Below are 15306 nucleotides of genomic sequence, written 5' to 3' on the forward strand. Positions count from 1 at the left end.
CACCACACTGATGTGTCAGTCGGCCTGCATGTGCAAATAACACATAGCCCCTGTCAAAAGACAGAGCATCCAGTCTATAGAGGTAAAGATAAAGTGGTTACCTGGAGAAATAATGCAGCTGAGTGGTCAGTCCGACGCCTATGTAGGAATGAGACTGGCTGCTCAGGATCTGAGGCTTTTAAAGACCGTTCACTGATATGGACGTCAGCAACAGCTGATGAGCCAGTGAACGTCATGAACGGGGAGAGGGGGGAGGGATCGCCCTCCGAATCCCTGGTGCGCAGGCCCGCCCCCTTGGTCCCACCCACGTATCAGAGCACGGAAGGAGGAAACTCCAATTCCGGCAACAAACTGACACATGCTGGGAGGGGACCGGCGTCCTCGTCGGGGACCCGCGGTGCACGAAACCACCACAGCGATGAGACAGAGCACCTTGTCCCAATCATGTGTGATGAAAAAAAGGAGACCAAAAGGCGCCAAACAAAGAAGGATGGCACAATGGCCCCTCATGCGCCGAGTGGACTGCTGAGGCGCAAGCCAAAAAACACCCCCCCCCAAAAAAAAAAACGAAATGGCATTGGTCCAGGAGCCAGATCCGCAGCATTGCAGAGCACGTGTACCTACCATTATATAAGGGAAAAGAGGATGTAACCTAAGAATCCCCAAACAATGACACCAATATGTCAAAGGGACATGGAAGAAACTACAAAAGAAGTAAACAAGAGCAAAAAAACAAGAATAATGTCGAATGGCAACATAAAAAAAAAAATAAAAAAATTATGGGCTGATGCTACCATACATATGTATATATGATACAATTGAAACATATACCTATAGCCAAATTGAAAAATCCCATATAGGTTTAATTCAATTGACCTATGTTGATATAGAATCCAATGATGACCAGCCTGCCTGTTTTACTGAGAGCAAACGAGAATTTTATATAGCCTGCAGAGAAGCATATGCATATAGCATTAGAAAATCATTGGAGCTAATTCTAACAGAAAAAAGAGGTGTATTTACCTCAGAGGGGTCCCACTCAGGGCCCCCGGAGGTAAAACCCTCCAAGAAGGGTCGAAATGAGATGGCCTCATTCAAGCCAGGGGGTTGGTAGCCTGTAAGCGATAAATCAATTTTTGTTCTTTCTGCAGCAAGATCTTATTCCAATCCCCGCCGCGTAACCCTGGATGGACGCGATCCAAGATCACAAAAGACACCCTAGGAAAATTGCCTGCGTGAAACGCCAAAACATGTCTTCCCAGTGGTAAGCTGGGATTACGGGATTTCATAGCGGCTAAATGGTGGTATGCCCGCCGCCAGAACTCCTGATTAGTTTTGCCCACATAATAGCATGCACACTCGCAGATCAACAGGTATACCACACCTATTGTTTTGCAATTTGCAAAGTGTTTAGGGGCATACTTGTGACCATTCGGTAATTTGATATTGGGTTTGATGTTCATGAACTGGCAATATGGGCATCCGCCACAGCGAAAGGTACCAGGACGTTTGCAGGGATCACGTTTCCCGACACCTCCCCCTGAAAATTCACTAGATATTAAATTGTCCCTGATGGGCTTGGCCCGTTTAAAGGTGAAGGATGGTTTGTCCTGCACGAAGGGGCCAATGGTGGAATCTAATTTTAGAACATGCCAATATCTTTCCACAATGTGTTTTACAGTCCGGTGTTGGTTAGAATATCTAGTTATAATCCGAATGGGATTGGTTTTGTTAGTCTTGGGTTCTGTGTTGAAAATTAGTGTATGTCTAGATTTCAAACATGCCCGTCTAAAGGCTCTTTTTAGACATGTTTTGGAGTACCCCCGTGTCAGGAGTCTATCCCTCAACATGTCTGCCTCTCTTTTAAACACCGTATCGTCCGTACAATTTCTCCTAACCCTTAAATACTGGCTGTAGGGGATCGAACGGATCAAGGATTGGGGGTGAAAACTAGTGGCATGAAGAATGGAATTTCCTGATGTCGGTTTCCGGTATAGGGAGCTGGTTAGTGAACCATCCTGCAGCTTGTGGATGGTCACTTCCAGAAAAGTGACCTCCTGTTCATGAAATGTCATGGTGAAGGTCAGGTTAAATGGATTGGTGTTTAATTTTTGCACAAAATTTAGGAGGTTCTCCGGAGTCCCGTCCCAGACGAGCAAAATGTCGTCTATGTACCGATGCCATAACACCACATTGGCCATGTAGGGACAGGTGGATGTGGACTCGCGCCACCAGCTCTCCCATTCCCCCAGGTACAGGTTCGCATATGATGGGGCACAAGATGTCCCCATAGCGACCCCCTGTACCTGGAGGAAAATATGACTGTTAAACAAAGTAATTGTGGTGCAAGATGAAATCTAGAGCATTGATCAGGAAATGTCTTTTTCCGTCACTCAATGGGCATCGCGTGACAGCACATGTTGGATGCAGGCCAGTCCTTTTCCATGAGGTATTGAACTATATAATGCTTCAACATCCAGGGCCACCAAAAATGATTTTGGCGGAACCTGGATGCTGTCTATGATCTGCAGAAGATGCATAGTGTCTTTTACATAGCTAGGTATGCTTAACACATACGGTCGCAGATGTCCGTCTAGATATTGGCTTAATTTCTCCGTAAGGGACCCGTTGCCTGAAATTATTGGCCGGCCAGTTGGTTTACGTATATCTTTATGCAGTTTGGGTAAAGCATAAAACTTTGGGGTACGGGGTAGGGCAGTTCTAATGAAGTCATACTCAGATTTAGTAAGTAAATTTGTGGCATATGATTCATCCACAAGTCTATAAAACTCCCTTTGAACCTTTCAATCTTATTGGATGAGATCCTGCAATACCAATGTTGATTGGACAGTATTTATATTACAAATTGCAACGTATTGGTCGTTATAAGGGCAGGCCACTTTCCATTTTACCTTCAGCTTTGTTCCCTACCCACATTTGCTCAATCTGCTTTTTGTTGCAGCTTAGCGTTCTGTGAGTTTGAAAGAGAGCAGTGTGGGGAACAAAGCAGAGTGCTCGTTTGTGAGTTTCTGAGGCTTCCCAATCTTTGCTCAGAACATCTTGCCATCTGCAGGAGGAATAGGGGAGGGCAATAGAATAAGCAACTTAAAGGATAACTCCACTTTTTAGCACATAAAAAATATATATATATAACTATATAGATATATATCTATATAGATATATATAGATATAGATATATATCTATATAGATATATATATATAATATATATAGAGCGTTTACAATTGCAACACAAAGCAAGTCATATTAAATGTTATTAAAATTTACCTTTCCTTTTCAATCTGAAGCACTGTAAAGTGCAATGCAATACGGCTACCACAGATCGTGTACAGAACACCCCCATTCTAGAGTGATTGGCTTATACTGATTGGCTTATATTTATACTGATACTGAGTCTGCACTAAGATACAAGTCAAATTTTTAGCATCTCCTGCAACAAAAATGTTATTTAAGGTGAGATACTCCCAAAGGGAAATCACGTCTAAAAGGATGCAGACCCTGCAACTTCTCTCATTAGAGCCCTGCAGGTACAGCAGCTGAATGATAATTATAAAACCACTCCCATTAAGATTCCCTTGCACATAGACACAAACAGCTATTTCTTCCAAATAACAAGGTAGTAATCCTGCAACAAAGTTAGTTAAAAATCCTTGCAATGTATGTAGATTACCCAGGGGGAATGTTTTTTTTCTCAACAAAAGTGGAGTTGCTCTTTAAAAAGTAAACCTTCATTTACAAATGGAGCAGTGTGTGTTAAAGTACTGAGGACTTTGTACTGCATAGGGATGTTATTGGCAAAAGTAATAAAAGGTGAACCCTATTAAATGATATACTGCATCTTCTATCACTACTAAATTATCTAAAATATTGCCTCTAAAGTTATTTCTAATTGTGTGTGTGTGTGTGTATATATATATATATATATATATATATATATATATATACGGTATCTCACAAAAGTGAGTACACCCCTCACATTTTTGTAAATATTTTATTATATCTTTTCATTGTAAAGTAGTGAGTGTACAGCTTGTATAACATTCAAAATTTGATGTCCCCTCAAAATAACTCAATGCGCAGGCATTAATGTCTAAACCACTGGCAACAAAAGTGAGTACACCCCTAAGTGAAAATGTCCAAATTGGGTCCAATTAGCATCCCCGTCACTGAAAGTTCAACATGGCACCTCATGGCAAAGAACTCTCTGAGGATCTGAAAAAAAGAATTGTTGCTCTACATAAAGATGGAATAGGCTATAAGAAGTTTTGGCAAGACCCTGAAACTGAGCTACAGCATGGTGGCCAAGACCATACAGCGGTTTAACAGGACAGGTTCCACTAAGAACAGGCCTCACCATGGTCGACCAAAGAAGTTGAGTGCACGTGATCAGCGTCATATCCAGAGGTTGTCTTTGGGAAATAACGTATGAGTGCTGCCAGCATTGATGCAGAGGTTTAAGGGGAGGAGGGACAGCCTGTCAGTGCTCAGACCATATGCCGCACACATCAAATTGGTCTGCATGGATGTCATCCCAAAGGAAGCCTCTTCTAAAAATGATGCACAAGAAAGCCCGCAAACAAACAGTTTGCTGAAGACAAGCAGACTAAGGACATGGATTACTGGAACCATGTCCTGTGGTCTGATGAGACCAAGATAAATGTATTTGGCTCAGATTATGTCAAGCATGTGTGGCGGCAACAAGGTGAGGAGTACAAAGACAAGTGTGTCTTGTCTACAGTCAAGCATGGTGGTGAGAGTGCCATGGTCTGGGGCTGCATGAGTGCTGCTGGCACTGGAGAGCTACAGATCGAGGGAACCATGAATGCCAAGGTACTGTGGGGCATCCTCAAACGGGAGGTGGAGGAGCACAAGGTCTCTAACATCCACCAGCTCCATGATGTTGTCATGGAGGAGTGGAAGAGGACTCCAGTGGCATCCTGTGAAGCTCTGGTGAACTCCATGCCCAAGAGGGTTAAGGCAGTAAAATAATGGTGGCCACACTTTGGGCCCAATTTGGACATTTTCACTTAGGGTTGTACTCATTTTTGTTGCCATTGGTTTAGTCATTAATGGCTGTGTGTTGAGTTATTTTGAGGGGACAGCAAATTGACACTGTTATACAAGCTGTACACCCATTACTTTACATTGTAGCAAAGTGTCATTTCTTCAGTGTTGTCACATGAAAAGGTATAATACATTTTTTACAAACATGTGAGGGGTGTATTCACTTTTGTCAGATACTGTGTGTATGTGTGTGTGTGTGTGTGTGTGTGTGTGTGTGTGTGTGTGTATATATACATACATACATACACACAGCGGGTAAGATAAGTATTTGAACACGTCACCATTTTTCTAGGTAAATATATTTCTAAAGGTGCTATTGACATGATATTTTCACCACATGTCAGTAACAACCAATGCAATCCATTCATACAGAGAAACCAAAACAAATACGTTCAGAAATTAAGTTAGGTATAATAAAATGGGATGACACAGGGAAAAAGTATTGAACATACAAACTGAAATTTATTTAATACTTCGTAAAAAATCCTTTGTTGATGACAGCTTCAAGATGCCTCCTGTATGATGAAACTAGTCGCATGCATTGCTCAGGTGTGATTTTGGCCCATTCTTCCACACAAACAGTCTTTAAATCTTGAAGGTTCCATGGGCCTCTTCTATTAACTCTGATCTTTAGTTCTTTCCATAGATTTTCTATTGGATTCAAGTCAGGTGATTGGCTGGGCTCTTCTAGCAGCTTTATTTTCTTTCTTTTCTTTCTTTGAAACCAATTGAGAGTTTCCTTGGCTTTGTGTTTGGGATCGTTGTCTTTCTGAAATGTCCACCCTCGTTTCATCTTCGTCATCCTGGTAGATGGCAGCAGGTTTTTATCAATAATGTCTTGGTACATTTTTCCATTCATCCTTCATTCAATCATATGAAGTTTGCCAGTACTGTATGCTGAAAAACAGCCCCACACCCTGATGTTCCCACCTCCAAACTTCACTGCTAGTATGGGGGTGTTTTTGGGGTGATGTGCAGTGCCACTTGACCTCCCAACATGGTGTGTATCATGGCATCCAAAGAGTTCAGTTTTGATCTCATCTGACCAGACTAAATTCACCCAGTTTTTCACAGGCTTGTCTAAATGTTGTGCAGCAAACATTAGACAAGCTTGCTTTTTCTTCAGCAATGGAGTCTTGCGTGGAGAACATGTACACAGGTCATGGCGGTTGAGTGCATTACTTATTGTTATCTTTTAAACAATTGTACCTGTATATTCCAGCTCTTTCTGAAGCTCTCCACAAGTGGTCCTTGGCTTTTCGACAACTCTTCTGATAATTATTTTCACTCCTCTGTCAGAAATCTTGCGAGGAGCACCTGGCTCTGGCCTGTTTATGGTGAAATTATGTTCTTTCAACTTTCTGGATTATGGCCCCAACAGTGCTCACTGGAACATTCAGAAGTTTAAAAATCCTTCTATAACCAATGCCATCAGTATGTTTGGAACAACTAGGTTGTGAAGGTCTTAAGAGAGCTCTTTGCTTTTACCCATCCTGAGATGTTTCTTGTGTGACACCTTGGTAATGAGACACCTTTTTATAGACCATCAATTGAGACTGAAACAGCTGATATTGATTTGTACCCACAAGGGTAGGATTGCTTTCTAATTACTCATAGATTTCAACTGGTGTCTTGGCTTTCCATGCCTTTTTGCCTCCCTTTCTTCATGTGTTCAATACTTTTTCCCTGTGTCATTCCATTTTGTTACACATAACTTTATTTCTGAACTTATTTGTTTTGGTTTATTTGTATGTATGGATTGCATGGGTTGTTACTGACACGTGGTGAAAATTTCATGTCAATATATATATATATATATATATATATATATATATATATAATTTGTTGTGTTTTGTGCATTCTATATGTACAGAGAATTTTTTTCTTTCCTTGTATTTTTGAATTGCAGTACACAGCCATCTTCAGATCTGTCCAGAAATGTTTAGTCGGGTTCAAGTCTGGGCTCTGGCTGGGCCACTCAAGGACATTCACAGAGTTGTTCCACAGCCACTCCTTTGTGGGCTGTGTGCTTAGGGTCATTGTCCTGTTGGAAGATAAATCTTCACCCCAGTCGGAGGTCCAGAGAGCTCTGGAGCAGGTTTTCATCAAGAATGTCTCTGTACATTGCTGCATTCATCTTTACCTCGTTCCTGCCACTGAAAAACATCTCCACAGGATGATGCTGCCACCACCATGCTTCACTGTAGGGATGGTATTTGACAGGTGATAAGAGGTGCCTGGTTTCCTCCAGATATGACGCTTGCTATTCAGGCCAAAGAGTACAACCTTTGTTTCATCAGACCAGAGAATTTTGTTTCTCATTGTCAGAGTCCTTCAGGTGCCTTTTGGCAAACTCCCGGCAGGCTGTCATGTGCCTTTTTACTGAGGAGTGGCTTCTGTCAAGTCACTCTACCATACAGGCCTGATTGGTGGAGTGCTGCGGAGATGGTTATTCTTCTGGAAGGTTCTCCTCTCTCCACAGAAAAATGCTGGAGCTCTGTCAGAGCGACCATCGGGTTCTTGGTCACCTCTCTGACAAAGGCTCCTCTCCCCCGATCGCTTAGTTTGGCTAAACGGCCCACTCTAGGAAGAGTCCTGGTGGTTCCAAACTTCTTCCGTTTATGGATGATGGAGACCACTGTGCTCACTGCGAACTTCAATGCTGCAGAAATTTTTCTGTACCCTTCCCAAGATCTGTGCCTCAGTACAATCCTGTCTCTGTGGTCTACAGACAATTCCTTGGACTTCATGGCTTGGTTTGAGCTCTGACATTCCCTGTTAACTGTGGGAACTTATATAGACGGGAGTGTGCCTTTCCAAATCATATCAAGTCAACATCTCAAGGATGATCAGTGGAAACAGGATGCATCTGAGCTCAATTTAGAGTGCCATGGCAAAGGCTGTGAATACTTATATACATGTATTTTTTTTATATCTATATAAATTATCAAAGATTTCAAACAAACTTCTTTCACGTTGTCATTATGGGGTATTGTTTGTAGAATTTTGGAATAAGGCTGTAACATAACAAAATGTGGAAAAAGTGAAGCGATGTGGATGCTTTTCGGATGCACTGTACTGTATATAGTTTTCTATATGATACAGTATATAATGATTTTCCTTTATTAGCCAGTTGGCAAAATAATTACTCAGTTCTCAGAATTATGTCCTTATTTTGCTATGTCAACTGGTACACTTTAGTATTGCTGAGTCTAAAGTAAAGGATAGATATCACCCTATATAACTATACAGAATGTTTTGTAACTTTTGGAAGTGTGTCTTAAGTGTATCTTTCCCCATGGAGACAGGCCTATTTATGTTGCCTTTGTAGCTACTGTATAATTTTGTATATGGGGTGTATTTGTCTTTTCTATATACAAAGAGATCTTCTCAGCAGCATAGCTCAGAGTAAAGTCATTTTTCAGGAGAAGCTTCAAACGACACATGACCTTACACAAAATAATAATTCCTATTTTAATACCGGCCTTGTAGGTTTACACCATCTCCTCTTCATCTGAACCTTTACAAAGATTTTGATTGAAGAGACAGCTGAGAAGTGTATTTCTTTTTCTCGATCGGGCTCATAAATCACCCATTTATCAGATTGTACGCCGAGCCCTCCCCAGGAATAACATTTACTTCTAGAAGTATGCCCTGTCATGATCTAACCGCAGTCTTCCCTGCGTCTCTGGTGGCTGTGTTTAATAAGTGCGCTTTTTCTTGATTCACAATTTATGCGGCATATAATTTATTTTCAGATTTGAATTCATTTCCTGAATACGCGGTCGCCTGACCACAAAAATGAGTCATTTCACAGCACAACCTTCTCGCCTGGTCTCTTATTATTTGGCTTTCTTTACAGTTGCTCCCTGGATGGCTACAAAGGCTTTTTTCTTTCACAGAATTTATGATCACTATTGTGCCGGCATTAATATTCGATTTCTGCTAAGGGGAAATGATGCTGGCTGAAAAGAAATTATTTCTCAGCAATGTGACGGCCTCTAATGCACTTTCTCATTTATGTTGAGATTATAATATAATGTGTTGCTGCTTCATCCAACCCTTTAACATTACATGTTACCTGTATTTTAGTACAAAAACATAAAATACTGCTATATAGGCAGGTGGTCAGGAAAGTAGACACAGTTGTTCATTTTCTAAAGACTGTTCATGTAGCAGAACTGTCACTCAACTGTTAAGAGTTTAGGAATACCCAAAATTCCCATTTATAAAGGATCCAGATTATTGTGAGGAGATCCCGTTTTTGGAGTACTTAAAATGGGGTTCCACCCAAAAAAAAAAAAAAACTACATGAAAAATCTTAAAAAAAGATACAAAAAAACCTTTGGATATTTTTTTTTTTTTTTACTCACCTCTAAATGCCTGTTGCTATGGGGTCCCTCGTAGTCTGCCTCTTTCAGTGCCTGGGCTGGTGACATCACTTCCGTCTCGGCACAGGAAGGGCTCAGCTCTGCTCCCTCCCTCCTGTCAATCATCTGGGACCCATTACAGGTCCCAGGTGACTGAGCGGCCAATCACTGTGCGCGGCGCCGCTCGCGCGTGCGCAGTGGGTGCCAGGCTGTGAAGCCACAGCCCGGCGCCCACAGTTGCAATGCCGGCGCCACTGAACGGAGGGGGAGACGAGCGGGGCTTCGATCCCCCGCATCGCTGGACCCTGGGACAGGTAAGTGTCCAATTAAAAGTCAGCAGCTGCAGTATTTGTAGCTGCTGACTTTTAATTCTTTTTTTTTTTTTGACTGGCCCTCCTCTTTAAGACGTATAAATCAGGGAATCAACTTATAAATAATTTTCATGGATTGAAGGAATCTTAACTAATAATCTGATACACGGAATTTTGAGGTAAGGGTAATACCAATCAAAGCTTTGGGTATCCATTTGAGAATCGGATATTATTTTAAACCACCATGTTTATTACAGTACATTTGCATAGACCAGCTATCTCCAAACTGCGCCCCAGGGGCCCGGATGCAACCCTTTGCTTGTTTTTATCTTGCCCTTGGGGCACTCCTCCATCCACTGACACCACAAATATATAAATGGTGTATTGTTTATCCAATATCCAGGATTTGGGTTGCAGCAGTTTCACAACTAGCAATTTGCCTGGCGCAAATTATTTTTTGGTTTTGAGCATCCACTGACACCAACAATTGAGGCATAATTCCTGTTGCTGACACCAACAATTGAGGCATAATTCCTGTTGCTGACACCAACAATGGGGCACTTTTTCTCCCACTGACACTATCAAAATGGCACAATTCCTTCCATTGACACCAACAACGTTGCATTATTCCTCCCATCGACACCAATGTTGGGGCCTTAATCCTCCCATTGACCCCAATGATGGGGCATTATTCCTTCCACAGACACCAACAATGAGGCATTATTCCTCGCGTTGACACCAATGATGGGGCATTATTCCCCCCATTGACACCAATGTTGGGGCCTTATTTCTCCCACGTACCCCAACGATGGGGCATTATTCCTCCCACTTACCCCAACGATGGGGCATTATTCCTCCCAGTCACCCCAAAGATGGTGCATTATTCCTCCCACTGACACCAACAATGGGACATTATTCCTCCCACTGACACCAATTGGGCAGAATTTCTTCCACTGATGCCAACGATGGGGCACTTAGTCATCCCACTGATATCAAAGGTGGGGCATTGTTTACTCATTGGACACCAGGACATTTTCTACTCCCACTGGCACTAGCCTGATCCCTCAAAAATCTGAAGGACAGTAAAGAGTAATTATTTACTATATGTTCATACAATGTATTAGTTTTGAACCCATGGGTAATAAAAAGTAAAAAACATTACTTAAATAGGATTTACAGTGCCTTGAAAAAGCATTCATACTCCTTGAAATTTTCCACATTTTCTCATGTTACAACCAAAAACGTAAATGTATTTTTTGGGATTTTATGCGGTAGACCAACACAAAGTGGCACATAATTGTGAGGTGGAAGGAAAATAATAAATGTTTTTTAAAATTGTTATTTTTTATTATTTTTTACAATTTAACCTTTTACAAGTTTATTACAATTCTTTATTTTTATTTCAGCCCTGTTGGGGGGCTTTGGTGAGATATCAGGGGTCTTAACAGACCCCTGACATCTCCCCTTTGAGAGGGAAAGAAACTGAGGACACAGATTCCCCAGTCCCTGTCTCTGCAGTCTCAGCTGCACTGAAGATGAATGGACAGGAGACAGATGCTCCTCTCCATTCATAAACTGAAGTATCGTAAACACAGTTTGCAATGCTCAGTTACAAGTGACCACTGCCTCTGTTCATTCGGAAAAGGAAGGAGCCAGTAAAGACAGATTTACCAGCTCCTTTCTCCACTTTCCTTTCTGACAGATCGAGGACAAAGGGCTGCCCGAGGAGCCTGAAGGAGCACAGAGGACACAGATTGGGACTGGAGGAGGATATACAGAGACAGTTGGGGATGATCGGTGCAAGGGTTTTGATCTAAACCTTTCCATTGTAGCACTGGCTGTATGTTTAGGGTTGTTGTCCTGCTGGAAGGTAAACCCTTCGCCCCAGTCTCAAGTCTTTTGCAGACTCTAACAGGTTTTCTAAGATTGCCCTGTATTTGACTCCATCCATCTTCCCATCAACTCTGAGCAGCTTCCCTGTCCCTGCTGAAGAAAAGCATCTCCACAACATGATGCTGCCACCACCATGTTTCAAGGTGGGGATGGTGTGTTCAGGGCGATGTGCGATGTTTTCTGCCACACATAGCGTTTTGCTTTTAGGCCAAAAAGTCAAATTTTGTTCTCATCTGACCAGAGCACCTTCTTCCACATGTTTGCTGTGTCCCCCAAATGGCTTCTCGCAAACTGCAAATGGGACTTCTTATGGCTTTCTTTCAACAATGGCTTTCTTCTTGCCACTCTTCAGTAAGGGCCAGATTTGTGGAGAGCACGAATAATAGTTGTCCTCTGAAGAGATTCTCCCACCTGAGCTGTGGATCTCTGCAGCTCCTCCAGAGTTACCATGGGCCTATTGGCTGCATTCAGAGATGAATGCTCTCTTTGCCCGGCCTTTAAGTTTAGGTGGACAACCATGTCTTGGTAGGTTTGCAGTTGTACCATACTCTTTTCATTTGCGATTGATGGATTGAACAGTGCTCCGTGAGACGTTCAAAGCTTGGGATATTCTTTTTATAATCTAACCCTGCTTTAAACTTCGCTACAACTTTATCCCTGAACTGTCTGGTGTGTTCCTTGGCCTTCATGATGCGGTTTGTTCACTAAGGTTCTCTAACAAGGCACGGAGGGCTTCACAAAACAGCTGTATTTATACTGAGATTAAATTACACACAGGTGGACTCCATTTACTAATTAGGTGACTTCTGATGGCAATTGGTTCCACTAGATTTTAGTTAGAGGTTTCAGAGTAAGGGCTCTTTGACACTGATCCGCCCCGTGAACATCCGCTTGCTCAGCAGGGATCGCTCCGCCGATCCCCGCTGAGCAGGAAAATGACTGGTCCATCGCTGCACACTGTGCAGCGACGGACCTGTCAGAGTGCCGCTCTCCCCTATGGGGGATCGGATGACGACGGACCGTAGAGTCCGTCGTCATCCGATCCGAAAACAGATGGAAAAGTAGGGTTTTCCTCCGTTACACTTTTTCGGATCGGAGCGGGTCGGATGTCAGCGGACATGTCACCGCTGACATCCGACGCTCCATAGACCTCCATGGAGTGTCCGTTTAGGTTCGCCTAAAAAACTGACAGGTGGACCTGAACGGACAGTCCGTGTGAAAGAGGCCTAAAGGGGGCTGAATACAAATGCACGCCACACTTTCCAGATATCTATTTGTAAAAACTTTTGAAAACCATTTATCATTTTCCTTCCACTTCACAATTATGTGCCACTTTGTGTTGGTCTATCAATTAAAATCCCAACATGACAAAACATGACAAAATGTGGAACATTTCAAGGGGTACGAATACTTTTTCAAGGCACTGTACATGGTTTGACACATTTGAAATGTTGAAAATGAATGATGTAAAATCACGAGATGTACGTTACCGCTAACAGTATTTAGTCATGTCCTTTCACCATGATCTTATGCTGTTGTTATGTAATTAATGTCTAAGCTGCGCTGATTGAAAAACTATCCATTTTACAGCGTTTGATCAATCGGATTTCAAGACCAATATCGTCAGGATTGAAGACCTGAGGCTTGGAACTGTCCTTACTGGGAAAGTTGAAAGTGCCACATTGTTTGGAGTTTTTGTGGACATTGGTGTAGGAAAAGCTGGGCTAATTCCTATGCGATTTATAACCGAGGATAAACTCTCCAAGGAGAAAAGACGGAGAAGTCTTGGGCTTGGACCTGGAGAACGTGTAGAGGTTCAAGTTATAAATATCGTGGTTCCACAGTCAAGAATTACACTTGATCTTTTGCGTGTTTTAAAATGAGATTTGGCGGACTCAAAAGATGCACTCAGTTCTGTTTTAGCATATGAAGTGCCTTTTTTTTCTTTACAGAGTTTGATAAAAACAGATTTCAAGAACAATATCGTCTGCATTGAAGACCTGCAGGTGGGAAAAGTTCTTTCTGGGAGGATGGAAAATGCTGCAATGTATGGAGTTTATGTGGACATCGGTATGGGACGAGCGGGGTTATTTCATTTTTAGATTTTATATAACAGAAATCAAACTCCCAAAGGAGAAGAAACTGGAGACGACTTGGGCTTGGACCTGGAGAGCATGTAATGGTTCACGATCTAAATATTAATGTTTGGCAGTCAAGACTTCCCTTGAAGTTTTTCGTGTTTTAAAATGATGGTGCTTGGACACCCAGTTGTGTTTTTAGATATGAACTGCCGTTATATGTATTTTAATAAATTGATAAAAACAAGGTTGTTTTAGTAATAATTCTTTCACATGCACTCCTTTCTCTTTTTTCATTTACTGCAGCAGCCACTGATTGATCCTTATCTCATCCTCTGCTTTCCAGGGCTCACTTTCACTCATTTCCTGTCCATAAGACCAGCGGTTACTATGATTTTTTTCCCCCCTGGGGGGCCACTGGTCACACAGGCTCCCCTCATTAGTTCTATTGCATAAGCCAGGTCTGTTTTGGCCAATCTACACCTGCTTTCCATCTACACTATATTACCAAAAGTATTGGGACACCTGCCTTTACACGCATCCCAGTCTTGGTCCGTAGGGTTTAATATTGAGTTGGCCCACCCTTTGCAGCTATAACAGCTTTAACTCTTCTGGGAAGGCTGTCCACAAGGTTTAGGCGTGTGTCTATGGAAATGTTTGACCATTCTTCCAGAAGCACATTTGTGAGGTCATGTACTGATGTGGATGAAAAAGCCTGGCTTGCAGTCTTCGCTTTAATTCATCCCAAAGGTGTTCTATCGGCTTGAGGCCAGTCAAGTTCTTCCACCCCAAACTCACTCATCCATGTCTTTATGGACCTTGTTTATGCACTGGTGTGCAGTCATGTTGGAACAGGAAGGGGCCATCCCCAAACTGTTCCCACAAAATTGGGAGCATGAAATTGTCCAAAATGTCTTGGTATGCTAACGCCTTAAGAGTTCCCTTCACTGGAACTAAGGGGCCAAGCCCAACCCCTGAAAAACAACCCCCACAGCATAATCCCCCTTCCACCAAATGATTTGCACCAGTGCAGAAAGCAAGGTCCCTTAAAGACATGGATGAGCAGGTTTGGGGTGGAGAAACTTGACTGGCCTGCACAGTCCTTACCTCAACCCGATAGAACACCTTTGGGATGAATTAGAGCGGAGACTGCGAGCCAGGCCTTCTCGTCCACATCAGTGCCTGACCTCACAAATGCGCTTCTGGAAGAATAGTCAAACATTCCCATAGACACACTCCTAAACCTTGTGGGTATCCTTACCAGAAGAGTTAAAGCTGTTATAGCTGCAAAGAGTGGGCCAACTCAATATTGAACCCTACGGACTAAGACTGGGATGCCATTAAAGTTCATGTGCTTGTAAAGGCAGGTGTACTTTTGGTATTATAGTGCATGTCTACTGCCAGTGATAATGTCCCAATACATGGGACTTGTAATTCATTGAGGCAGCAAAGACTAGGAGCATGAAGAGCAAATGGTTGGGATATTTCAACCCCATACATTTAGAGGAGGACTGCAATGGGTATAAGATGAGAACACACAGAACAAGGGTATGTAAAGTGGGAAGGAAACT

The 15306-nt window shown here is 42.4% G+C and overlaps 1 protein-coding gene across 1 annotated transcript in view; it reads left to right on the forward strand.

Annotated features, from left to right (window-relative positions):
* LOC141141294 (S1 RNA-binding domain-containing protein 1-like) overlaps window positions 1-13982 on the forward strand; it is a 201916-nt gene extending 187934 nt beyond the window's left edge. The window contains exon 21 of the mRNA XM_073628969.1: window positions 13248-13982. Coding sequence (XP_073485070.1) covers window positions 13248-13540 — 293 coding nt within the window. The 3' untranslated portion in view covers window positions 13541-13982. The remainder of the gene's footprint in view (window positions 1-13247) is intronic.
* The last annotated feature ends 1324 nt before the right edge of the window (window positions 13983-15306 follow it).

This window comes from Aquarana catesbeiana, linkage group LG04 (assembly GCF_042186555.1).
Source record: "Aquarana catesbeiana isolate 2022-GZ linkage group LG04, ASM4218655v1, whole genome shotgun sequence".
NCBI classification, from domain to species: Eukaryota; Metazoa; Chordata; class Amphibia; order Anura; family Ranidae; genus Aquarana; species Aquarana catesbeiana.